This window comes from Sus scrofa, chromosome 7 (assembly GCF_054392235.1).
Source record: "Sus scrofa isolate SSC_HxYL_T2T_F1_AM1 chromosome 7, Sscrofa_HxYL_maternal_Yorkshire_Landrace_v2.0, whole genome shotgun sequence".
NCBI lineage: Eukaryota > Metazoa > Chordata > Mammalia > Artiodactyla > Suidae > Sus > Sus scrofa.
In genome coordinates this window covers 74387182-74415116 of record NC_139389.1, presented here as the reverse complement: position 1 = coordinate 74415116, position 27935 = coordinate 74387182, and the positions used below count along the sequence as shown (strand labels likewise).

Sequence of the window (27935 nt, the reverse complement as noted above, 5' to 3'; positions counted from 1 at the left end):
TTGATTTGATATATATATAGTTTATTTGGTTATAGGACCTTTGTCTGGAAGGCAAAGCATATGAGGTCTGATCTTTGGGTAACTCAAAATATTGACTAAGTGAAAGATACAAGACATACTATTGTAATGATATTTTGTAACAATGTTCTTTCAGAATATCATCATCATTCTCACTATGATAGTTATCATGGAAAAAACTTAGCTACCATTTTACAGAATATAAAACTCCTAGTAAACAACCTTCTTTCTTTCTCTCTTGTTGAAGGTTTTCAAAATTGTTCCAAAGGAAGAATGCGGTCTATCCTCTCTGAAGTTCTCCGTACTCCTGTAGTTCCAGGACATAGAAGGGCAGAATCCTCTTTGTTCAATCTTCAGATTCATAGTTGCCAATGACCTCTTCAAACAGATAATATGAAAGGACACTATGATCAAAGCTTCCTAAAATTCTTAGCCTAAACTTAAAGTCAACAATGACAGAAAGACACATGTGCAAAAATTCTACCAAGCCCATCCTACCCAAGATAGAGGAAATAAATCAAACAATTAAAATACTAAGGCAAGAGTTTATTCAACAAGTATTTACTGAGCTCTTACTATGTGCCAAGCACTATTTTAGGTGCTGGGAATACATTCCACTGATTGAACACATACAAAAATCCCTGTCTTCATTGTGCTTACACTCTAGAGGAAGGATGCAAGACAATGAACATAATAAATAAGTAATTTACATAGTAACTTAGAAGGTGATGAGTACTATAGGAAAAAAAAATATAGAGCACTCGTGAGAAAAAAAAGACAAGTCTTATCTGAAAATTTTCCAAAGCCAGGTACACACGAAAATATGCTTCCTTCTGGGACAGTCTATTCATCTGTTAAGTGACAAAATGTTTCTGGCCCCTTAATGTGCATAGGGTTTTCAAGCAAGAAATTACAGGGATTTAACAAATATGAAAATAGAACTGGAAACTAAGAGTAACCTTCATGGACTCAATACAGAATTCTGCAGGCAGCAGAATCTGTGTTCACTGCAGTAGAACTTTCCACAGTTCTAGCAAATTCCACAATTCCAGCCATACTACCAACCACAGTGGATCTGGAGGGTCCAGTCTGCTGAGAAGAGGCTACTAGGGACAGAAAATGTGGAAGAACTCAAGCAGCTTTTCAGGATTTTTTGCTTTATTTCCATTTCCTTTTAACATTTCAGCACCCTAGTTTTTTTGTGATTTTCTTACTTTGTTAAATTAAAGAAGGGTGAGGCCATTAAAAAGGAAAACTGAAAAATAGGAACGTCCACAGTTCCAACTCCATCTCCAGTCTCAAACTGTTCAAGATGCACATGTATTAGGTCTTTTGACATCATTATCAGAGGTTGTTGGCTCCAAACTACCAGGAAGATCCCCCTCCCACTCTTTGATTTAAATTCAAATTTCCTTTCAACAAAGCAATCAAAACAATTAATGTCTACTTTTGCCTCCAGGGAATTAGGTTCTCCAAATAAGAAGTGATACTAGAAAATGAATGGCATTGACATATTCCATCAAAATGGGGCAGAGGCAGAAAGTCTAGGTTGCAGGACCAGGGAAAAGGAGTGTCCCTGGAGATTTAGAAACTGATGACTATGACAGCAGCCCTTTCTAGAGGTAATAATGTCATTAGGTTGTGATAATTCTCCAGAAACCCCAACAGCCCTGGATTAAGAACATCTGGAAATTGTTCAGATGACACACATTTCTGTTTCCTGCTGTTAAGGCTTCAGCGATGCCTCGCCGTGGCATCTGTCACCATTTTATTTCTTTGCAAACCTCCTCCTTTCAAATCAGGAAGTGTACATAAAGTGCAAGTAAGATTCATGCCCTCGCTCATGCTTCCAGGTTCTTGCTTCAAAAGCCAGGATCACCAAATCTATCAATTACACCGCTGGCCAGCTAGGTTGTCTGCAGGTATTTCTGGAGTTAGTAAATGAGTTCGTCTGGCAAAGTGTCTGGAGGTGGATGCAGTCTTGGCAAGAAAACACAAAGTACCATACGCAAGACAGGGATGTGAATGATGCAAGCAATAGTAAGGGGTTCTCATCACCGAGTCCCTGCAGAAGAGGCCTTCCTCAACTCTTAAAGAGAATTCAGGAACTGTTACTAAGATGAATGAGGCCAGCGGATTTCAGAGCAGGGTCAGTCCTCAGTGAGGGCAGGCTCGGTTTTCCCTGGGTTAGGAACAGAAAAGAAAACAAAGAGGGTAAGAGGCTCGATCTGATGAGTTTAGTATCACAAATGTCACCCCAAAAGCCTCCAGTAAATGCTCCCCATCTTACAGAACAAAGCTGAATGCAGTGCCTCCTGAAAGGGTTTAGCAAAACTTGTTTTCTTTGGTGTTTGCTAGGCATACAGTCCAAATGGGTCATGGGTTAGGCAATGTCACATACATCTTTATGGTACGATTTCTTAGATTAATATTTTCTTGATTAATATGCCCATGAGCAATGTGACTCTTCAAGAAAGAGATACAATATGTAACATTTCCCACATTTAGTGGCCAGGAATTTATCTTCTTGCAAACCAACCTGTGTTTCAATATAACATATTTTCAGAAATGCTGCCTTATAATACTGGATAGAGGCAACAGGAATGATGTCAAGTCACATTCAATTTATATTATAAGAGCCCAGTTTTTATATTCAGAGTCACCACACTGGTCTTGTACCAATGTAATAGATTAACCATCATAGCTAAAGTTCCATTGAATTTCTTTCATTACGTGCCAAAATCAGGGTCAGAATTTAACATTATGTTTGATGGACAAACATTAATGATCAAAAGTTAACTAGTTCCCATCTATTTTAACTGTCACATCATCAGTGGACATTCACAGGGGATGTCCTTTGTGGCTTTTTTTTTTTTTCTGATTTTTCAGTAGAGCTAAGAACAGAATTAGGCCCATCAAGATGCCATTATGTACGAAGCTAAGCTATAGCTGAGACTAAACAGAATATATTAGAATGTACATAAAAGTCTTGAATAAAAGTTATGGATTGACTAGATCAAAAAATCACAGAAAATTATCAAACACATACTAGTCAAATTCCTGAATTTCTTTTTGGCTTCGGCCCTCTCTTCAGCATCGAAGTACCAAACAGTCATGGCATATCTGTGAAAGATAAGCAGATATTAAAAAGAGGCTTGAAAACACTACCAAAAAATAAAAAATACTTGCTATAAATTTCACATAACAGTCATTTGTAAAGTCAACGTTTAAATTTTTTCCATCCCAATTTGAATTTAAAATAAACTTCTCTGGTTTCAAGTCTATTTAAATGTAATAAAACACGTAAGGAATTCCGAGTATGCGCCAGGCATTATCCTGAGCGATGGGAATTCAAATGGTCCTGTGAATACATCAGCTTTTTTCTCAAGAAGCTTGGGCTCTAGCAGGGGAGAAAAGCGATTTAACAAATAATGGAACAGGTCAAGATGATCTACACAAAAAATGCTGGAAAGGAGTCATTCTGCTAAGGATTGAGAGACTTAAGTTGGTGGGAAGAGCAAAGAAGAGATGACATCCTAGTGAAGCTTTGGAGAGTAACTTACCAAATCACAAGACACTTACAATTCTGGGCTATTTTCTCTTAGTTTTCCACATTGAGCCAATGACACAATGATAACAATGCCCTCAAGCTTTCTACTGCATCCCATTCATTTGCTTTATCCCATCTATGGGATAGACTATAACAGGAGTCATTTCATGCTTGAGTTTTTAAAAGGTTCATTTGTTGTTGTTGTTGTTGTTATTATTATTATTATTATCATTATTATCAGCTACTGGAATTTCTATAGCACTTGATTTTTTTCTAAGGGATTCTTATCAACATTTGCTAATGTTTCCCCTGTGACTCTGGTCATGGAGACACTGGAGAATTCTGCACAAATGACAGGGTCCAATTATTGTGTCCCATTAAATAAGCCACAGTAGGCTTTGGTGGTAGAATTACTTAACTGCTCACCTAGGGTACATCCCAGTTTGACATTTAATATGCAGCTCTGTGTGGAGCTCAGATCCGTGATTTCTGGAGGGAGACACATAACCCTTAAGCACTTTACACCTGTGATTTTAATTTAATTAGGCTTGTTAAGGTTTAGTCATTATCCTTCTAACCAATCTCTCTCCTCCCTGCCCCCAACTGCTATTCCCAATTCAAGCTACACCCCACAGAGCTCCAATACCACCTGGTTTACAGCTTTGTCCATAAAACAAAGGCAAATGAGAGGCAGAATCCAAAATTAAGATTACATTGGAGTTCCCGTTGTGGCTTAGCCATAACAAATCCAACTAGTATCCATGAGGATGCATGTTTGATCCCTGGCCTCACTCAGTGGGTTAAGGATCTGGTGTTGCCGTAAGCTGTGGTGTAGGTCACAGATGCGGCTCAGATCCGACGTTGCTATGGCTATGGTGTAGGCAAGCAGCTGTAGCTCCAATTTGACCCCTAGCCTGGGAACTTCCATATGCTGCGTGTGGAGCCTTAAAAAGCAAAAAAAAAAAAAAAAAAAAAAAAAAAAGATTATATCAGAATGGAAGATGGAGTTTCTATTGTTGCTCAGCAGTAACAAACCCAACTGGTATCCATGAGGATTTGGGTTTGATCCCTGACCTTTCTCGGTGGGTTAAGAATCCGGCATTGTCATAAGCTGTGGTGTAGGTCGCAGACATGGCTCTGATTCAGCCCCTAGCCTGGAAACTTCCATATGCCACAGGTGTGGCCCTAAAAAAAAAAAAATAGATTATATCAAGGACTTCTAAGATTAATACTAAGCAATGCTAACTTGTTCATTTACTCTGAAAACCTTCCCATGCATGATCTAGAGAAAGGAATTTCACTAACAACATTGTAAATCAACTATACTTCGATAAAGTATGTTTTTTAAAAAAAGGAATTTTAAAAATCCAACTATTAGGACATGATGAGTACAGTAAAATTTTAAGCTAAGGAAAGGGTGAAAAGAAAACAAAATCAGAACAAATTTCTTTTTTTTTTTTTTTTCCTCAAGGTTCTTTCTCCACTTGGAACTGGCAACTTCTCTAGAGGGAACCAGACCAAATTCCTAATTTGTGACAGTCAACATTCCCTAGGAGTAATTCAACATTAAGTTTTTTTAATGGAGGGGTGGGGAAGAAGCGAGAGAAGAGAAAAACTTTCTGGGGAATTTGGAATCCAAGATGCTCACCTAATGGAAAACAGTATGTTCAAGATAGGTTTGGTGTACTAACGAGTCTAGCGTTTCTCCCGCAATTTTTATTGACTTCAAATATGTTTGCTGTCAGCTTTGGGGGGTGGTTGGCCCCTCATATGCTCAGAACACAAGCTGAGAGAATTCTCTGGGAACCGAGGTTTGTACAAGAAGCTTCTTAAGGGCAATTGTGGCCCTGGCTGTTACCTGGTCGCATAGGAAGGCTGGACTTCATGTGGGTTCCTGCGGTCTGACCAGAAGAACAAGAGTCTGTCAAAAATGGGCTCCACATCTGCTATGAATGATTTCCCTTCTGGAAATATCCGCAGGATCCCACCGTGTAGCTGAGGGCCACAAAGAAGGTAGATTATTTCCTGGTCTCAGACATAGTTCATTAACAATGATAGTTTAGCATCATCTAGAAGTAAAGCTATCTTCCAACTGCTACTCCATGTGTGTATTATGCCCTAGATGGTACTTTGGCCTCATCCTTTGTTCAAACTTGGCTAACACACATATCTCCTTATTCACCTCATACCAAATGAAGCCTCCGCCCCCCCCCCATCACGAAGCCCCTGGATACAAAACGAAGTACTATTGGGTCAAATCATATGGAACTGCCAATATGTGACTCTTTTTGACCTACAGCAATTTCATATAGTTCAATCCAATATTAACAGCTCCCTAGGACAGTGACCACACATAACCTCCCCTTCAATTAGAATTTACAGCTTTCTCTGGAACTCCCCTAGCTCCAAAGTGATTTCATCAGTTGGAAGTTACATACTCTTTTTTCCTGACTCCCAGACCACCTTATCTGTATCTTTTAGGACATACATCACTCTCTTTCTTGAATTACTTTTTTTTATTACATGCTCACCCCATCTATCCACGAGAAGAACCATGTCAAGGTAGAATTCAGGCCTTATACATCAGTATTTCCCCACAGCCAAATGCCCGGCACCAGTACAGGCACACGAATATTCACTGAATGATTTCATACTCTGTTATTTATTACCACCAATCTGACAACTTTACTCTCATGTCTATAGCATCACCTTTTGAGATTTTAAAGGACAACTAAGGGGATATATTCCAATCATGTTATCAAATAGGGAGGCTTGTCACTGATTCACTGGTTTCCCAGGTTTAGATTTTCTTTTCTTTTTTTTTTTTTGTCTTTTGTCCTTTTAGGGCCACATCCACGGCATATGGAGATTCCCAGGCTAGGGGTCTAATCGGAGCTGTAGCTGCCAGCCTACGCCAGAGCCACAGCAACACGGGATCCGAGCCGTGTTTGCAACCTACACAGGATCCTTAACTCACTGAGTGAGGCCAGGGATTGAACCTGAAATCTCATGGTTCCTAGTCGGATTCATTTCCACTGCGCCATGACGGGAACTCCTCACATTTAGATTTTCTGACCCCGGATAAAATCTCCTTACTCTAGGACAGCCAGCATCTGTCCTAATGAACAGGAAATGGAGATGCAGAAGGTTCAAAAGCCAAATCAGCTTGAAAAGTTCTCCAACTTCTCAGACTCCTAAATCATCCTTAACTTTCAGAAAGCATACGAATTCCAGACAAATGTTTGTAAGCGTGGAACCAGACTTCATATCTCTATCTATATAAGAAAATAAGCCATGAAGCCTTTGGCGTTCACACCATAGTAAACCATGGCAAGAGGCCACCACAGAGGCATTTCACCCTGAGAAAGAAGACTGTGGGAAACCTTGCTTGAGAATCGTTTTCTGTCTAATAGCTCTACTTTTATTAAATTCTCTAAATGTTGCTGCTGGCAGGGAAAAGTATATCCCTGCTGTCAGGGAAAAGTATATCTTATTCCACATTGAGAAATCCTATTAGCTCTGGATTAGGCGAAAAAAAACTGATCCCTGCTCCTAAAATAATAAGTTACCTTCTCTTCATCGACCATCAAATTATAACCTATAACCTAATAATGGCCCTACCCACCCACCCCCATCAAATTAACTTCATATCTATTGTTTTCATCTCATTGACTTTAGTACTAATACCATGAGAAGAAAAAAGGAAATGTGAAATAGAAAAGATTCTTCAGTGGGAATTATGAACTCCAAACTCTAAGTCCTCTGAACTCTTTTCCTACAGTTCCTAACCCCACACTTGACGCCCATTATTCCAAGTACCTTGGCATCCCAATTCTTGTTCAGATAGTAGATGCAGGTGATGCAGCGGCCGTCGCCGTTGGGGTTGTCAACATGTCGAACGTAACCTGTTCCATTTCCTGGGTAGCAAGCCACCATCGCCTATGGAGAAATCCCAAGGGAGCTGGTTAGCAAAGCTGAGACAGTCTTCACCCACCGGTGGACAGCTGAGTAACAGTCTTCTAGGGTGCAATGTGACAGAAGTGGCTGCCGGCCCCTGACGTCCATGTACAATACGTGACTGTGGACTCTTTAGCATCTAAGATAAACAGCCAAGCCATACCTTATGGCTCAGCTGCGTGGAAAATCATTCAACAGTATTCCCGCAGTTCCAGAACATTTAAAATAATATCTACATCATCACTGGGATGCCCTGCCCTTCTTCAATCCTTCTTTTTGGAAAAGTAGATTCTGGATTCCCACCCTAGACCCACAAAATCAGAATCATGAGGTTAGGTGATTTAGGCTTTATGCCATATTAACAAGTGCCCTCAAATCACCGAATCAGCCAGTCTTCAATTAATGGCAAAAAATACTTACATTTACAAAGACAGAAGCCAAACACAAAGGAGGAAAAGGGCAATAAAATGCTTCAGACAGAAAGAAGAGGAAAGGGCCAATGGACGCTATGCCCCCAACTTTTAGCATAGATGACAGGCAGATCCAGTTCGTAGAAAAAGCCACAGACACATTTTGATGCCTTTTTCGAGGCCTGTCTTCTTCCTACTGACAATTATCAAATCAGATGATAACCTGGTATTCTCTTCCTTTGCCCAAACATTACCTGTATCAGCCAGGTGGAGATAAAAGCAGGAAGCTGAACTCAAAATCCTACTGAAAATTACTATTAGGGAATTACTATGAACAAACCTCTAACTGTTCCCTGGATAATTTATTGCAAAGAGTAGAAAAAAAAAATAAGCAAAGTACGGAAAGCCAGTTCTTCTCACAGGACATTACCTTATTTTGAAAATTTCTTTGTAGGGATGAGATACATGCAGGGAAGATACTGGCAGCACAAGATGTTGTGTTGGGATATTTTTCCTGTTAAATATTTTCTGATATATTTTTAGGGCTTAGAATAGTTCCTGACACACAGAAACTATCTGTTCAAATTTGATAAATAAATGATTTGAAAATGGCTCTTTCCTCTCAAGAGTAAGTTTACATTCCACTTAGATTAGCAGAGATTTCTGTCACTTTAAAGCATATCTTCAGGAGTTCCCTTGTGGCACAGTCGGTTAAGGACCTGGCATTGTCACTGCAGTGGCCCAGGAAGCTCCACGGACAAAAAAAAACACCCAACAAGAAAAAACACATTAGCTTCAAACATACATGTAGTGATCCAGTTCATATTTCCCCTTATGAATGACAAGATCCTGTCATTAGTAAAATAACAGTCAGGTAGAGCCCAAACTAACACACTAGTGGCTCAATGAATCAGCTTCAATGCATGCCAAGTCACTCTGAGTGGTAACACGAAGACATGAACTAGGCCTGCACTTGCAAGGCTTCACACACGTTGCATAATAGAATACAAATAAGGCTGAATAGTAACTTGGCTTTATAATGACCTTAAAGCTTAAATCATGATATCTCTCAAACTTTATATTCCCATGCAGCTAGCAATCCCCATATCCTGCCTTTGAACATCTAAAATGTCAATGCAATGTCATCTCAGAGCTGGAGTGAGGCTGTCAGCTTGAACATCTTTCAGAGGTGGAATTCTGAGGGTACTGAGATCAAAATTTAATAAATGATGGTACCACCAGGCAAAGGATGGCTTGGAGAAAGGTGATTGGCTGCAGACAGAAATGATGGGCCTCGCTGGCGAAGAAGAGATAAATGAAGTCACCTGTAATGACTAGGGAATTACCCATCCCTGGAAGCAGCTATTAGGATTATAAGAGCCACCATGGAACCAATAATTGAAAGTCACTTAAGCCACAAACAATTACAAGCTGGATTCCCTACCAACTCAGCCTCTCCCCACTGTGCAGCTCTGAAAAGAAGAAAAAGTACTCCATCAATGCTACATAATCTTATATTCTTAAACACTTCTACTCTAAGGAAAAGGTCACTGGTCTGGATGCCTGCCACCTCATTTACTCTGCAACTAATCATGTGATCCCAGGCTTGTTTTTTTTTTTTTTCTGTAAAGAAGGGCTTGGGGTACCTGGCCTCCAACAGTCCAAGAAGATCTAAGACTATCTGAGCATCAACACCAGAAGCAGCAACAGAGTTCTTCAGGGCATTAGGAAGTGCTTACCTGCCTCAGGACTCAGCTTTGATTAAATACTGAAAAAACAGGTACAAACTCACAAATGTACATCCTTTACAAAGTGCTGCATCTATAAAACAACACGCACAGGGCAGGACCTGGCACATTCCATGGGACTTATTATTAGGACAAAACTCCTAAGTGTCAGCAAAGTATCTGATTGCCTAAGAGAGAGAAAGAGAATTTCTCTGGCCAGAGGTAATCTTCACTCTCTCTCCTGGTTCCCAAAGCCATAGCATCAAGTTGGAAACAATGGAAGGAAATTATTGTGGGCCTCAGTGGGCCCGTCGTGACCACACAGGCCAACTGTATCAGTGTTTTCTGGACAAGGGCCACAGGAGATGGGTCTTGGCTTGGGCACATTCCCAATATTTGTTAGTCTTTGACACAGTCTAAAACCAGGAGGCTAAGGATGCGCTTAGAAGTAAGGCTCACATCAATAACAAGTCACACATTTCTGTGCCAAATCGCGCACGGGGCAGAAACAAACTCCGGAAACTGATCGGTTCCACGGCGTTGCTATCCAAACCTCATCAAGCCGGGAAGGGATTTGGAGTGTATAGAGGAGAACACTCCAGGAACAATAAAAGCAACGCCAGAGTACTTCAGTTATCACAGGACAAACATGCCAAGCAATAACACTGACACCCATCAGGAGGAAGTCTCCCTTATCGCGGACTTATTATTTTTCCAAAACTTCCTGATGAGATTAATATTTAAATTTACTAGACCAGAGATATGTGCTCTGGATATCTCGGCAGCAACTCTGCAGGAAGTAAATGGGTAAGGAGTCTTTGAAAACCTATACAGACATAGAGAACTTCAACAGCCACACCCAAGTAACAAAATCTGCTCCCCAAATGCCACGGTGTGGCAATAATAATAATTCTGTTAAGAGTTATTATTGAGTTGGCTTCATAAAAAACCATAATAATAATAATAACTCTGTTAAGAGTTATTATTGAGTTGGCTTCATAAAAAACCATATCCCATCAATCCCCAAGGAAAAGGTGAAAAAGGAAAGTCCAAGGTTTCCATCCCAATGCCTACACAGAATGCTCTGCATTGAAACCAACCACAGCTCGACTGCATGTGTAAACCATTTCAAAACACTGGCATCAGCGAGCTCCACTGTCCATTCAGCAATAATGATCATTTTAGATCTATGGCGGGAAGGGGAGGTATCTGTCCCACCCCAGCCTCCACTTAGACTCACCATTTCCCCAATAACAGTCAACAGTATAGATTTTTACAGGAACATATTTCATATCACTCATGATTTCCATAGTTAACCAGTGTGACTTGATCTTAAGTTAGAGAGTGGAATTTTTTCTTTTTGTCTTTTTTTAGGCTAAACCCTCAGCATATGGAAGTTCCTGGGCTAGGGGTCAAATTGGAGCTAGAGCTGCCGGCCTACACCACAGCCACAGTAATACCAGATCTGAGCCGTCAGAACTCGGGAGCGTGTACTATGCTAGCTACAACTAGGAAACTTGCTATCCTTTGTGATGAGGGGCTGGTGTTATAAAATCTTCAGATTTTTGGAGAGTAGCAGGCAGCTGAAATGGATTTGTATGTAAACTCTCCTAAATATTTCTGATCCCTTTATTTACTCATTCATTCATTCATTCATTCTCTTTTTATGGCCGTACCTGCAGCATATGTACATTTCTCAAATCAGAGCTGCAGCTGTGACCTATGCCACTGCCACAGTAACACCAGATCAGAGCTGCATCTGTGACTTAACTCCACAGCCTGCGGCAATGCCAGATGCTTAACCCACTGAGTGTTGTCAGGGATCAAACCCACATCCTCAGAGACAACATCGGGTCCTTAATCTGCTGAGCCACACAGGAACTCCCAATCCCAATTTTTAAATCAGGGCCACAAAAAAAAAAAAATACATCAGGCTAGATTTAGAAATCACTCTCTGAGGTTCTCCTGAGAGATCAAACTACATGTGGGCTCCCTCCTCATCTCTCTTTACTAGGCTCAACCATATCCTTTCTTCTTCAGCACCATCTACAGCTGCCCAGGCCTCTGCCAGACCTCCTCCCCTTCAAGGCTTTCCCCCATGTCCACTCTGGACATAGCAGTGGGGGCCCAGGACCCTTCCTCTCTTCACCATAAGGCACCAACCACACAGAGTACTAGATATGTAAGACTTGAAATGAGGTACACAAGACTATGTGCTTTATTAACTTGGAAAAACAGCCAAGCAAATCATCTGTATGGAGAAAGTAAGAGGTGAAGTTTTCTGGCGAGAAATGGGTTCAATTTATATCACCTTGATAAGACAAATATCATATGATATCACCTATGTGTGGAATCTTAAAAGAATGATACAAACAAACTTATTTACAAAACAGAAAGACTCATAGCCACAGAAAACAAACTTATGGTTACCAAAGAGGAAAGGGGGAGGGATAAATTAGGAGTTTGGGATTAACAAAGACACCCTACTATATATAAAATAGATAACCAACAAGGGCCTACTGTGTAACACAGGGAACTCTACTCAATATCTTGTAATAACCTATAATGGAAAAGACTCTAAAAAAGAATATATATATATAAGACATTGTAAATCAACTATATTTCAATAAAAATTGAAAAATATATATAACCTAAATCACTTAAATTCCTCCAGTACAATATTCACAAGGCATAATTGCAATTATGCAAAGCTTTCTCTAACAGTTTCAAGAAAATGTCACTACACAGAGTTCACACTGCTGTCAGTCCGTTGCAAAAGAAGTAAGCTCTCAATGTGACGATGAACAGCTCATAAGCATAAAAAGTGTTTTAGAATCTTTATATTCATTCTAACTTCATCTAGATTGGCATAAAGAAATTAGTTGGAGATAATATAGGCACTTTAGACAAAAAAAACAAAACAAAACAAAACATGCAAACTGTCATTAGTTATCTTGGCAGATTGCTTGTTATCTAGTTAAAGACTGATATAATGAGATGAGGGAGAAATGGGAAAATATGTTTTTGGCGAGTGACAACATGAGCTGTGTCCAGCTACCATGTTCCCCTTCCCAAAGTCTCAGCTTCTGACCACACAGTTCAGAAGATTCAGAACATCAGATAGTCCGTATCTGTCAGGTAAGTAATTCTTTCAATGAACCCCAAGTTACTCACAAAAATGTCTACTGTTCTACTATTCTACTTCTGAGAACACTGAGAACTCCTTTTGCCTTCTTCATCTGCCCTAAGGCCACACTAAAAACTCCTTTCCCTGAACGCACATACCCAGAACTCTACTAAACACAATCTTACCTCCCAATTTGCAACAGTAATCATTATGCCCCCCCATACCTGAAAATGAAAAATCAGAAGTGATAATCAACTCTCAGTTGCTTTGGCAAAATGGGCCTGCTAGTTCCTCCTGGTCAGGCAGGAGCAGCGTGCCTAGAAGGGCAGGGAATGTACCATATTCACTTGAAAACCTGTCCTCAAGTAGACTTTGGTCATCTGTGCCCCTCTTTACTATGAACTTGGCCTTAACTTTGAGATCATTCAAACAACCATCAACTACCAAGACTCTGGAGCCTTCACTCAGGGTTCTCAGCTCGGTTGATAACAGCATCTTGAGATTCTTACATTAAAGAGCTGGGCTCCGGCCCTCACCCTCAGAAATACATATACACACACCCAGGACCCTGCAGAGGATTCACAGGTCTGTAAGGTCAAACTGTGCTAGATCAAGATTCTATTCCAGGGGATCCTGCGCTTCGTGCATAAACTTGAGTGAATCACCCTGAACTTGAGTGATTTACACTTCCCCAAAAGCCACTCCAACTCTCAGAGGCCAGGAATTTAAAAGACTATTGTCATTCCTTTCTGATATGTGCTTAATTCTTCTTCTTGGAGGGGATTCAAGCAGAACCCTGCAATTAAGCACAGTAAACAGGCCCAGGAACATCGACACTGCAGTACAGGCTGTTTGGGTTTGGGAAGGCGGCCCTTCCCGATGAGGCCTGGCTCCCGGCCAGCGGGGTGACGGCTGAGTGACAGGGCTACGTGCGCTGCGTGAGGGTGGCAGCCAGCCCACACCCGAGCACACAGCCCGGCAGCCCGCGGAGGGAACCGGCACCGGGAGGGCCCTCCCCCGTCACTATCCCAGTCACCAGAGAAATGTTCTCAGGGCTTCCTTGCAATTACGAAATCCTCAAAAGTCAGCCGAGCCCTGGGTTAAGGACATTAAGACAGGCATTTAACCGTATCCACTCTAATACCTTCCCGCAAATGGTAACAACTGCAGTTTCTTGAAGACCCATTGCAGCCAGGTAGCACTCTAGGGTGACAGGTGACACGTTCGCTCATGGAATTTCCAGGTTCAGGGCAAGGTGAGCAACCATCTGCCCTGAGTCACACTGCCCACAAGTTTTCAGCAGAAGTCATTAACCCTGGAAGTTATCATACAGACCAAGAAGTTATCTCATTCCTATAGAAAAACAAACTCATGAGTAATCCTTAAGGCAACACAGGGATAGGGACTCAGAACATTTAACTTCCTTTGATGTGGGAAACAGTTTTATCAGGAAAAAATAATACTTTCCATGTGGCTCTCTAAAGGCTCTGAGCAGAATAGAGAGAATGTTTGTGACTGGAGAATGGTAGGAGAATTAAGTATGCCTGTCTTTAAATTCTCATCTGGAATGAATCCTAAAATAGTTGAAGGAATCCATGATAACTGTGTGATATACAAAAATATATAGTTACCAATCAAAACACATTAAAAAATGCAAAAAAAATGCAAAAAATAAAAATAAAAAAAAAATAAAAAATAAAAAATGCCTTGAAGCAATGTTCTGAAGAAAAACCAGGAAACACTTACTTGCACATCCCGAAGAATTTGAAGAGTCTGAGTCTTAACTTGGGACATTGTAACTATGTTGGAAAACGGAAGTTAAGGAACTTTCTAGGAAACCAGATCTTAGGCTCACATTTGGATTTCAGCACTGAAATCCAAAAATATATCTGCTGAATGAAAGGAATGGCACACAGCAAGTCAGAGCTATGAAACTCAGGAGGCACATTTATTTACTGAACAAACAATGGTACATGCCTGACACTGTTCTGTGTGTTTCACAAACATTACCTCATTCAATATTCATAATGGCTTCATGAGAGGGAACAATTATCTCCACTTTACAGATGAGGAAACTGAGGCATGAGGAGGTTAGGGAACTTGCCAGCTAGTCTGGATGCAGAGAGTGAGGCCTTAATCATCAGGTCATGCTTTACTGGTGCAGCTTATCTGAGGTCTAATATTAACTGATTCACTTCATTTTTGAGGGAACTAAGAACTTCAGTTCTTGATCCTGCTGTATAGCACTGGGAACTATATCTAGTCACTTATGATGGAGCATGATAATGTGAGAAAAAAGAATGTATATATGTATGTGTGACTGGGTCACCTTGCTGTACAGTAGAAAATTGACAGAACACTGTAAACTAGCTATGATAGAAAAAAATAAAAATCATTAAAAAAAAAATACTTCAGTTCTTCTTGAAGTATTTGACTCCCTCTCTTCTTTGCCTATTACCCTTTCCATAATGGTAGAAAATTATAAGGGGCAAAAAAATATATATATGAAAAATGAGTGTGCTTGGTATTGAGTCTGTAAGGTAAAAGCTCCAGGGGGGTGGGGCGGGCCTGGGGACAGGGGGAGGTGGGGTGGGAGGGGTGGTATTTCAACAAAAGCGAGGAGCAAAGGAAACTCATTCAATCTCACAGCAAAACACCAGTTGCCCAAGTTGTCTGTGATTGATTGGTTATTCCCATTGCAGAGCAAGCTCAATCCCACTCTAAACTCTGAAGCCCCATATCTGCTTCGGGTGCAGTTGGTCAACCATCAGCCTATGTCTTTTCCCCCAGCTGTCCCCATCCAGGCTCTGTGGAAAGAAGTCAGAGTCTCCAGGACCTGTCCTTTTAGCCCAGGTTTTCAGGCTTTCTTAAAGTCAGAAGTACACAAGAGTGTATTTCCCTTGGGAAGACAAGGTAAACTCCAAGGGATCCCAGGGATGAGACATAATTTCCTTACTTAGGTTCAAAGCTTATTCAGGAAACTCTTTACTACTAACACACTAATTAGAATTCATGGAACTTTCTGATATCACATTCATTAGAATACACTGGATGCAGACCCATGGTGGCTTACAGGTCAGGTGAGATCCAGAAGACCTCTCAGACTGGGGGTGGGAGGAAGCAAAAAGCGTGTCAGAGAGAAATGTAAAAGCTACTCTGGGGAGCAGCAAGGGAACTAGAAATAAAGGAGTACCTGGCTCTGGGTCTAGGGGGCAGTGATGGTTAACATAATTGTCCCCATGACCCTCCAAGATGGGGCTCCAACATAAGCCCCATTTTACAAACATAGAAATGGAGAGAGACAAAAATTTACGGGACATTATAAAACTAAGCATGGTCTTCCCACAACTAAACACTTTTTTCTAAAATAGCAAGAAAAAGTTGTTTATGAAAACAAGTGCACTTATTTCCAGAGAGACTATGAATAGCATTGTCCACGATAACACAATAAAGGATTCTTTGATGATTCTTGTGGTTTATCAAATACAGGCTCAAACCCTTAACTGGGAAATTCCCTGGTGGTTCAGTGGGTTAAGGATCCAATGTTGTCATTGCTGTGGCACGGAAACTTCTGAATGCTATGGGTGTGGTAAAAAACCAAAACCAACCAAACAAACAAAAAAACCCACAACAACCTTACCCGGCAAGTCAAAGCCTCCATGCCCAAGTAGGAGAAGGCAAGTACCGGCCTCTCTTCCAACTCTATCCGGTCGTACCTTTGATTCCAGTCAACCTGGATTTGTCAGCTTTCCTTCCAAGAGTCCCACAGCTCAGCCTTTTGGAGCCTCGTTCAGGCAGCCATCTCATTCTAGAGAGTCAAAAACCACCTTAGGCTTCTGTGTGGTATTCAGTTAGCACATAATAGGTGCTCAACACAGAGGGAATTATCTGTTCACAAGGCACTCTTTTCCAGTTTGTGCTCATCCTAAATCCCTACAATTCTTCCTCATACTCCTTGCTGAACAAGGTACAAGTAGGGGAGCCACACTATGCAGGCATTATTAACAAAGCTTGTTTCCCTCCATTCAGCACAACAGGGGAGAGAATCAGTTCCAAATTCCGCTCCAATTCTGGCTCTGGAAAATTAACTTTATTGGTAAACATAATAGTAAAATTGTGTGGTGTGGGGTTGTGTGTGTGTGTGTGTACACAATATGTTAATGTTTTTTCTCAAAAATTTCCCAAATAAACCAAGACACATGCATTTTTTTTTTTTTAGTTTTAGCAATTAATAAGCTCAACTGAGCGAATGCAGATTTTCTCACTAATAGAGGAACTATAGAAAGATAGAGCATCACCCCTACCTGGCCTCCTCATATTAATTTTATTCAGTGATTCTCAAAGTTTGGCATGTATGAGAATTGCCTAGAGGACTTCTGATTCACTGAATTTAGGGAGAAGCTCAAGAATATGCATTTATGACAAGATTTTAGGTGAGGCTGCTGCTGCTGGTCCAACAACCACACTTTGAGAATCCATAGCTCTTTGGGGGCAAGACCAAAAGTTTGTGCAACGCCACACCCTAAATGATAAAAGGTCAAGGGGAATTAGAATTAGTCAGCTGCACTAGTTAACCTGGGGAACAGGAGGTGGTGGGTAGAGCAGGAAGTGAGAGGAATTCCTATAGGGCAGTTTCTGGCACAGGCTTTGCAGCGTGATTCTTGAAACCAGCAGGAAGCATTCCAGTTGCAACCCTGCAGCATTGCTGAAGATTACAGTCATGCCAGTGAGCTGGGGTGTGACTGTGTCTAGACCCGGATCGCTTCTTCAGGAATCTAATCAGAGGCACTGAAAGCATCGATATGCCTTCACAAATGACATTTTGGTCTCAGTTTTCATTTAATTCCTTATCATCCTGGAGGTAGATATTTGCTATCGTACCCATGTTACAGACGAGGAAAGTGAGGTTCAGATAACCAGCTTGCCCAAGATCACAGTGAGATGAAAGAAAATGGAAAATGTCCATCCCAGTGCCTAGGATGGTGCTGACTAAATTAAATCCAAATATAAAAATAAAAATCAACCTCATTCCTAAAGAACTGCGGTCCTGAGACGCTGCCTGCCAGGTGCAGAGCGAGCACCAGAGGCCGGGGTCCTAGCCCCGTGGTCCTCGGCTTCTCCGAGTCAGACCTCTAAATACCAGCTGCCAGGATCCACTGTAACTGAGTACTTTCTAGGGTCGAGCATGGACTTTCAGAACCAAGGGAAAACCCTTTACAAAGCCCAAGTCCCTCCTTTGAGATGGTCCTTCGTAGCCTGTTAACCCTTAACATAATTAAAAAAGTTTAACCCTTTAACACCAAATTGGGGATCACATTGTAAAACTTTTCTTTTCTTTTTTTTTTTTTCTTTTTGGCCTAACAAAATATTTATAGCTTCCCTGACACCCTGACATCCTTAAAAAATCCAAGTTCCTTTTAAAGATGAAATTAAGTCAACAGTGAAGGACTGTCAGAGACACGAAAAGTATATATAACAAACTCAAGAGTCTCTGCCTTCAAAGAATTTATAAGTAAATGGGGGTCAGGGTAATCAGCCAAAGAAATAAACCTTCTGGGGTGGCCCACTACAAGCCACCCACAGAGTTCTAGGGAGTTGGAGGGAACTTCATGGACCAGGCTCTAACGTGGATTTTGAGGCAAGAGCGGGAAAGACGGTTTGCTGGGCAAATCAGTTTCTAGCACTTCAGGGATCCAGGGGGAAGGAAGGAAGGCCTTCGGTGGGAGATTAAATGTGGAAGGGTCAGATGGGGTCAGACACAGAAAGCCTTAAATGGCACGCTAAACTCACAGCGTGTACAGCAGACAATGGGGAGAGCACACGGTTGGGCTTTTTTCTTCAAAGCATGGAGACTGCATGATTAGCGATGGGTTTTACACTACTTAAAACACTGGCAAGAGCACAAGACAATGGATCACAGGGAGGACAAGAACCAAAGGCAGGGTAAAGTGGGTATCTTGAAAATACTTCCTTCCTCAAGGATTTGTACTATGAAAGAGAAATACAATTTAGATTAAAAAAAGGAAAAAAGGACTTGAGCTTCCACAGTGAAGTTACAAAAAAACCCTCAAAAGCCAAACCAACACACAATAGCCGAATTGTTCCTGCCTGAACCATCAATATTTAAACAAGTTCTGTTCTGATCAAATTAACCTGCAAAACAATATAAACAGGAAAGGATGTGTATACATGTATAACTGAATCACTTTGCTGTCCAGCAGAAATGATCACATTGTTAATCAAGTATATTTCAATGAAACTTCAAAAAAAATGAAAAAAACATTTTAAAAATAGGAAAGAAGACATTAAAAAAAAAAAAAAAAAAAAAGATGCACAGCTAGCTTTGTGTGGGGCACTGAGATTTCCGAGTAATAGTCCCTCAGGTTTGACTAGACAGATGAGTAGCGCAGGGAGGGGTCGGGAAGGGAGCAGCACAGGCAGAATCTCTGTTCCCTGTGTCTAGAGAGCATAGAGCAAGCTCCCCCAAAAGGTTCAGACTCTTTAAAATGGTATATCTTTACTACTTCCAAACAATGCTCAAAAAGAGGAGCATTATCCTAGATACTTCAAAACAACTTCAAGTTCCCCTAATAGAACCCAAAAAGATGTCGCTGACACCTAGAACTGAGCTTTTCAAGTTTTCTTCCCACTGGCAAATAATCAAGACTAGTATCAAATTCTTTGAATCTTTGTATCTTTCAATTTTTTAAATATGTTAATAGTATTTTGGCTTCATTTTGGAAAGAAAAATAACAGTTAATATGACATAGGTACATTTACTCCAGAACTTGAGAAACATTGAGAAACATTGATCATCTCCTAAAGAATCAAACATTGGTTTGACTAAAAATAGAACAACCATAGGACCCAGCAAGTCCACTCCTGGTTATATATCTGAAAAAAAAACAAAAACACTAACTCAAAAAAGATACATGCCTCCCAATGCTCATTAGCAGCATTATTTACAATAGCCAAGACATGGAAACAACCTAAATGTCCATTAACAGATGAATGGATAAAGATGTACATATACACACACACACATACACACACAAATGGAATAAAACTCAGCATAAAAAAGAACAAAAGTTCCGAGTTCCCATCGTGGATCAGTGGTTAACGAATCTGACTAGGAACCTTGAGGTTGGGGGTTCGATCCCTGGCCTTGCTCAGTGGGTTAAGGATCTGGCGATGCCATGAGCTGCGGTGTAGGTCGCAGACGCAGCTCAGAGCTGGTGTGGCTGTGGCTCTGGCGTAGGCTGGTGGCTACAGCTCCGATTAGACCCCTAGCCTGGGAACCTCCATATGCCACGGAAGCAGTCCTAGAAAAGGCAAAAAAGACAAAAAAAAAAAAAAGAACAAAAGTTTGACATTTGCAGCAAGATGGATGAACTTGGAGGGCGATACACTACATGAAATAAGTCAGATAGAAAAAGACAAATACTGTATGACATCATGTGTTTGTGGAATCTAAAAAATACAACAAATGAACAGATATTACAAAACAGAAGCAGACTCACAGATATAGTGAACAATCCAGTGGTTATCAGCGGGGGGAGGAGGAATGTAGGGGTTGGGAGGAGGAGGTACAAACTATTGGGTGTAAGGCTCAAGAATGTGTTGAATAACACAGGGAATACAGTCACCATTTTTGTAGTAACTGTAAATGGGAAATAACCTTTAAAGTTGTAGAAAAATAAAAAATTTTTTAAAATTAGTTTAACTTAAGGTTTGACTTAACTTTGTCCTGAAAATGGAGGATACTCAGTAAGCAGGTACCAAATAAATCCAACACAAGATCTGAACGCCTACATGACAGAACTGCAAACCTCTGTGTCTGTAATGTGGGGACTAGTTTGGGGCAGGGGCTGAAAAAAAAATATGACACTCAGTCACTACCAGCTCACCAGAAAACAAGAATAGGAACTCAGACACAAGTCAATATGAAAAGAAGATACAAAATTAAGGTAAGAGCCATACTGGTTTAAGATTGAAATAATGGAGGGAAACGGGGCACAAATTCTATGTATAATGAACCAAGCTAACTAATCTTGCTTGGCAAACAGATACACAGCTCTGAATCTGAGCCAAATCAACAGCTCCTGGCAATCTGCCAAAGCCGAATTCCTTAGTCTGGCATCATAAAATGATTTGTCTGTTGAATTTACAATTCCAGTGCCTCTGGACTCAGCTTCCCGCTGGGCATCCCTGGCAATTGCCCAGCAGAAAACATCTGAACTATCATTACTGTCAGAACATGTGCATTTGACAAACCCTAGAAAAAGTGACACCCATTTCTTAGAGCGATATTAGTTAACAGCTACAAAGTGCTGCTACAAAGGAATTATCAGGTCTATAGCTGTAATAATTAACGAAGAATGAATAACCTTCTGCAGAGGGCTAACCTGCAAGCAGATCCTTGGTGTTCAGTAGACACAGGTCAACCTGTCATTTAATTTAGCTGAGGCCACAAGGTGAGTCAAAAGCAGAGGTCTTGCCAAACTGAGCAAACGTGGCCCACAGGCAAGGTGCCCTCTGAGCTTTATCCTGCAGTGCTAGGATGCTGGGGCACTTGGGGATGCTTCTCAGAAGTGCTCTGCTCACTATGGGTTAAACTCCGCCCCCCATTTTAAGCTCATTAGAGAAGTCTTCCATAAACAGTATGTTTCCAGGATGGAGTTGAAACACACAAGACTGCCTGTTATTTATAAAATCTGAACGTTTTCTAGCCAGAGTCGGGAATCAAGAAAGAATTCACAATTTTTGCTTGAGCTGAGTAAGGTCAGAAAGGGAAATAATTCATGACATCCAAAAGTCAAATGCACAGAGAGGCTACATAATTCCACCTATAGGTGCTTATCAGTTTGAGGTCAGAATTATATTTACGCATTATAAACCACCGGCCATCTGAATTTCAGTGTCTATTTTCCACATATAAAATTCTGGAAAAGGTGCACATATTCTAACATCCTCAAAAAAAGAACCAGATGGGCAAATGAGATAAACAATTGTTTTAACATATTCCTGGTAAATTAAAGAATATGACTGATTTTAAGAGGTTACATCCTACCACAGTTTTCTTGAGCTTAAAATATTTAATAGAGTAACTTTTTTCCTTTAAAAAAAAGTCCCAGAGTTCCTACTGTGGCACAGTGAGTGTGGGTTAAATGGCTCAGGTCACTTCTTAGGCACAGGTTCATCCCTGGACTGGCAAACTGGGTTAAAGGATCTGGTGTCGTCACAGCTGTGCCATAGGGTGCACCTGCAGCTCTGATTCAGTCCCTGGCCCAGGAACTTCCATATGCTGTGGGCGTAGCCATAAAAAAAATTCCCAAATCAGACACTGATGCAATTGAATTAACCTATCGACCCTGCCTCCAGTCTACCTGATTATGAAGCAAACCCAGTCTCGCTCCAAAAATTATGAAAGTCCTTATAGTTCTGGTTACCTATTTTGGTCACCTCATGTTAAATAAAGAGACAAATAGGATCGAGCCCGAAAAGGAGAAACAAAAATGACCAATCAGTTTAAAAGTGGATCGTTTGACCAGAAAAAGAGAAAGCAAAGTTGGTGACAATGATTTCACATGACTCAATTTTCAGCTTGCTTCTTTAGGCACTTTTATCATCCCTTGCTGCCTCCTTTCTTCCATCCATATACAGAGCTACCACAGTGCAAGATATTTAATGATTTGTGAATGAATAAATTAAATGAATACCTCCTGATTTCCTGCTTCACTGCAAGCAGACAAGGCTGTGGTGGAGTGGCCAGTGGCCCAAAACTGAATAAGAGAAAATATAAAGCAGACACACATACACACCTTCTTTTCTTTGTTCACAAGTGTCATTCAAGTGTCAAACAAAGAACACTGTGAAAATTCACCCAATGGAAAAATTTGCTCCACTGTCACTGAGGCTGTATTCTGTACATTATTTCCTGAGATTTATTTTCTTCCTCCAAGAGCTAAGTTACTTTTAAATAGGAAACCTTTTTTAAGAATACTCACATGCTTATAGAAAGATGTTCGAGTGCTTCAAACTCATGCCTCCTCCCTCTAAGATAGCACATTTGCAGATAAATTTTGAAGATTATTATTGCAGAGACACCATTTATGATGCCTAGCTCTCAAACCTCATGCTCTAAGAACTATACTTCTCCTGGGCCCTGGCAACCACATTTGTCATGTCCCCAAACCACCCCCACCCAAGGCAGGTAGGTCCCCTGAGCCACAGTGAGACCATCATACTTTCTCCCAGGAAATGCAAACAGGGATTCTAGAATGCCAGTTAAGTCTCTGCAGAACTCAAAGTGAGGCTGAGATGGCCACCATCGGGCAGCCATCTTGAGCCACATACACGGAAAAGCTGCAAAAACTGGACAGAAAGGAAGGCAACAAATAAAGAATGAAAGCAGAGAGTAAAGATGGAAGCCACTGAGTGCCAAAGAATAAGAACTAACACACTGGCTGTCCTGGATGTCAAGGGCTTTCTGGTTCCTAGTTCAGGGCTCCTGTCTTCGGTGAACGCCAACTGCATTTCCTACACCTGGGTCCTAAGGGAGATCCTGATCTTTGTTCAAAATTCATCATCCCAGGTTTGCATTAAGTAGTTTGCAACCATGATAAGCTGCATCAAGGAATGAATATTCTTGACATTACAGGAGAAGGAAGGGCTCAAACTCTTATTGCTCTAACAGCAAAGGAACAAATCCACCACTTTGTAACACATTTTCTATTATCCATAACTTCCTGCTGTTTCATCACTTTTCTGCATTGTTTCCAGGGGAGGGTTGAACTGCTGATTCACGACACAACCCCCATAACCCCATCATCCAGGGCTATTCCAGTCGGGGATCCTAACACCCAACCTTAACAAATATTCATCCTACAAATAACCATCGGAAAACATTGGCACAGCATTCCATGCTCTTCTTCAAATGTGCTTAACTGACCCACTTTAATGTTTGGGGTTTGTCTTTTCGCTTTTTTAAAAGCTTGAGAATTAATCAAGTGTGAACTAGAGGATCCTACAATTCAAAAGTCCATGTGCATGTAAGCTCTAGGAGGCAAGGATTACGCCAGTTCACCTTTGTATCTCCACCCCCTGCAGAGAACCCCATACTGAGTGAACACTTGTAAGAGAATGGAAGCAGGGAAAGGCGGAGCGTAAAAGTCAAGAACACAAACTCGGGTCACACAGAACTGCCTTAGAATCCCCTTACAGCCTTATAACACATTTACGAAGATCAGAATTCTGCTAAGAATTTTATGTACATCGCCTTATTTCATGCTCCTTTCCCCTAAAAGCTTTAACGTAGTATCTCCCATTTTACACTTGGTGAAAACTTAGCAACTTCTCTACAGCCCCAAACAGTACCCTCCCCCAATCTAACCCCCAACCCCAAGTCTAAGCCCCTAACCTCTATGACAAACTGCATTTACTGCTGACTTTACGACCTTGGGCAAATGATTTAATCACTCAATGTGCCGAAGATTATGGTTCTGAAGACTAAGTCAGACAGATAGTGTCTGAAAAGTGCTTAGCACAGTGCCAGACAGAGCAAACTGCTCATTTAAAGGTAGTAATTATTATTAGACTTACTAACTAGTGAGTCTACAGTGAAAGTTGCTTCAAGAAGAAGGACTTTGGGTTCTATAAATTACACGTTCTCTGGAAAACAGCCATTTCCAAGATCTAGGCAGCCAAAGCAAAAGGAGCAAATTACAACCAATATTTATCTTGGATAGGGTTTAAATTCTCCAAAAGGGAGTAACAGATAAGAAATCTATTGTAGCTTGAAAGCAATGATCATGTTTGAAGTTAGGGGGCGCCATACTGCAGTATATCATAGAAACTTCTTCCTCAGAGTCATCAACACCCTTGGATTTTTTTCTTCAACAAAGCACAGGTAAAGAAATTCTGATCACTAACAACTTTTGTTACAGCGGGGAGAGGAACCCTTTAATATTTATTTCTATAGTCTTTCACAATTTCAATTTTAGATCCAGTACATGTTCCTAGTCTATTCCCAATGCCTCTGCTATTGTTTCATGGAAATAAAGAGCATTATCACATTGTTCAATGATGTTTAAAAGTTGGGAGAGCAAAGTACTTAGGATTAATACATTGATAAGCATAACACTTCAAAATATAAAGTATCCCCAAAGCAATGGTTCTAAGATACATAAATGAAAATGGGTCATGGGAGCTCATTGTAGTAGCCTTTCACATGTATATAGGTTTGAAATTTTTCATAATAAAAAGTTACAAATACATGATTAAAATAAATACACAAATTCTGCCTTTCAAAAATTTAATTTTTACTGAAAACCCGCTGGAAGGATGCAGCAGGAAACTGCATCTACAACACCACTCTGGGAAACAGCACAGAGTCACGCACTCAGGCGAGGGAAGAGCAGTAAATAAGGTTAAATTAAGGTGGAACTAATATAAATCATGTAGAAATGTAATGTGCTCCTACAATGCTTTTACAACGAACTTCAACTAACAGACCCAGGGCCATGAGACATTACTAAGGAGACTTGATACAAACAAATCAACCATTTTTTTTTTTTTTTGGTATAATAATTGTTTCCTAAAGTGGTTTACATTTGGTTCTAGCTGGCCAGAGAATATCCCAATTCAGAGGTGATTTTTTTCTAAAGGGCAGAAATAAAGAGCTTTGTGTCAAACAACTAAAGGAAAGCTGGAAATCAAGGTATGGGGAAATGTCTCTTCAGTGGACAAATGATGAATTTTCTCTTTTCAATTCACAATCACCTTCCGAAATGGCTAACTGAAAAGTTACTTGTTCTAGCCAGGTAATAATCCATAATTGAAGAATCAAAACTAGAGAGATTTTTTTTTTTCCTTCCCTTACCCAGAGGTACACAGTGCTTTTCATTCAATTTGTGGAGTTAAAGTCTAGCCTAAAACCTACCACTGTCCACTAAGTCACAGCTAAAATTAAAAAAAAAAAAAAAAAAAAAAAAAGCCTTTAACTTTCAAATACATTAGTGACCTCTTTCTGTCAATTAATTCTGATTTCCCTCAGAGCAAATTCTGTCCCTAGAATGCTGGGGGGAAAATTCCTAACACCTAAATTTAAAAGACATTTTTTTAAAAACTGCTAAGACACCACCTGCTCTTCTAGATGAAAGCTACAAGCACCTCAGCAACACGGAGGCTAGCTGCTCCCCTCCCCAACACCCCAAAGGTGCAGTCATTTAGTGCAAAGACAAAACTAATCAAGACAAATGGCTTTCTACTCCATCACCAAAACGATGGAACAAGAGTAAAGACACACTTCACCATCAATCTTCTACAGAATCCTGATAACTGAATTTTCCCCTAGTCAAAGTAAAGTTTAAGAAGCATCATTTTCTTCTAAGTTTTAATTTCTTTGCATCCTATCCATAACAATGCTTTCAGATATTCTATCCATGTCCTCCTCCTGGCTTGAAAGGTGTACAGCAATCTATTTCTCCTTGACTCCATGGAGAGTCAATCCAACCCCTCCATTTCTACACCTTTTCAGGCTTCACCTCAGCGTATGGGACAAATAAGACAAAAATGGTATGTTTTACCACAGGATAAATTTTAAATTGAGAAAAACTACACATCGTGTTATAGAATAGTACATAGGTGAATGTTCACCTTCCTTCTCTAGTATGTTTTGCCTCCCTGAGTTAAAGTAAAACTTTTCTACTTCCAAGTGCCCCTTGACCAGTCCACAATAAAAGAGGTACAGCTCACTCTCAGAACTGCCCTGGAAGTTCTGCCCCGGCTAGATTACCTTTTGCAGAAAAGACTGAGTAACTAGACTATCCCACCATAACACACACACACACCAACATCATGGTACTCCACGTTCCCGTATTTCTGCCAATCTACCTGTAAATGCTTCCAGGATAAATTACTACCCAGAGAGCAACTTGTGGCCATGTGAACAAAAACATGGTTTCTTTCCAGAGGTACTTGACTACCCTCTCTGGATCACTTAACTGGTTGTTCTGATGGATTTCCCCAGCAATTGATAGTTAGGAAAGGCAAGTGGTGGCCTGGGCTCAGCACCAGGAGAGCATTTTTACATCAAGTGGGTGATCTAATAGTGTCCCGGGGGCAACAAGCCAAAGGCAGCACTCAAAAGTGTAGATGAGCCTTACTCCTTCACAAGTCAAATTCTTCTCACATCTGCCAAATCCCGCAAACCAAATGCCACATCGTGAAATCACACTGTCTCTAGAATTATTTAAAAGTGCTTATGTCGGAATCTCCTCCACACAGGGAAGGCCTGAAGGGCAATATGAGGTGACTTGAAAGTAAACATTTAAGGTCAAGAGTTTCAGGTGTGCCTCGGATCATACATAATGTTTCTAATAACCTGTCCAAACATGGGAAGGGGGTTGGGGGACGAGGCAGGCTTCTTGCTTCTTGGTTAAAAAACTAAGGTTCGCTTGCTGCCCTGTGAAGGCAACAATCAGCGCACTCCGAACGTCCCCGGTCCCCGCGGGCTGCAGCAGCCGAGCGTCCGCGCACGTCCTACCTTGGACCTTTCCTTGACGTAGTATTTGCCCAGCCGGCTCCCGCAGTACAGGACCAGCCTGTCGAGGAGGGACAGGAGGAAGCTGATGGCCTCGCAGCCTTCCTCGTTGCCTCCGATCCACGTGATCTGGTCGCCCCGCAGGTGCCGCTTGGAAACGCCCGCGCGGGGCCCGGCCAGCTGGCCGTCCCGCAGGGCCCCGGTGCAGTGCAGCTGCTTGACGCGCTCCAGGACACAATCGCCCACCACCTCGCCCAAGAAGTTGTCCAGGTAGCAGAAGCCGACCTCGTGCAGACAGGGCACGATATACTCCAGGGCGATTTTCTCCAGATCCAGCCTCATGATGTGTCCTAGGGGCATCGTGCCCACAGAGCCGAGGTCAGGGACCCCCAGCGTGCACCCAGAGAGGGAGCGACCTGAGTGTATGCTCAGCCCAGGCGCGGGGAGCGTGGCCTGGGGTTCAGCTACCTGCGACGGCCAAGGTACCCGAGCCGCCGCGGCGCCAGGGAGAGGGGAAAGTTGTTCGTAACTCTGGGAAGGAGTGATCCTGTTCAGGGACCGGCGAGAGCTGTGTAGGGTTTCACGACTCAGCGCCAGTCTGGCC

At 41.3% G+C, this 27935-nt stretch overlaps 1 protein-coding gene across 1 annotated transcript; it reads right to left on the bottom strand.

Annotated features, from left to right (window-relative positions):
* On the bottom strand, window positions 1-27935 carry EGLN3 (egl-9 family hypoxia inducible factor 3). Its single transcript, XM_001928507.7, has 5 exons — window positions 27335-27935; window positions 7388-7507; window positions 5427-5563; window positions 3068-3141; window positions 1-2200 (listed from the first exon to the last, which is right to left on the bottom strand). Exons 1-5 carry the CDS (start codon window positions 27689-27691, stop codon window positions 2169-2171), a joined length of 720 nt encoding a protein of 239 aa, XP_001928542.3. The 5' UTR covers window positions 27692-27935; the 3' UTR covers window positions 1-2168.

What these genes read in the sequence shown, in the direction of transcription:
- EGLN3 (XM_001928507.7), bottom strand. Translation starts at nt 27,691, where the DNA reads ATGCCCCTAGGACACATCATGAGGCTGGATCTGGAGAAAATCGCCCTG. An exon ending in ACGTCAAGGAAAGGTCCAAG is followed by an intron (nt 7,508 to 27,334) that starts GTAGGACGTGCG and finishes ATTTCTCCATAG; the next exon opens with GCGATGGTGGCTTGCTACCC. An exon ending in ACAAGAATTGGGATGCCAAG is followed by an intron (nt 5,564 to 7,387) that starts GTACTTGGAATA and finishes TGTGGCCCTCAG; the next exon opens with CTACACGGTGGGATCCTGCG.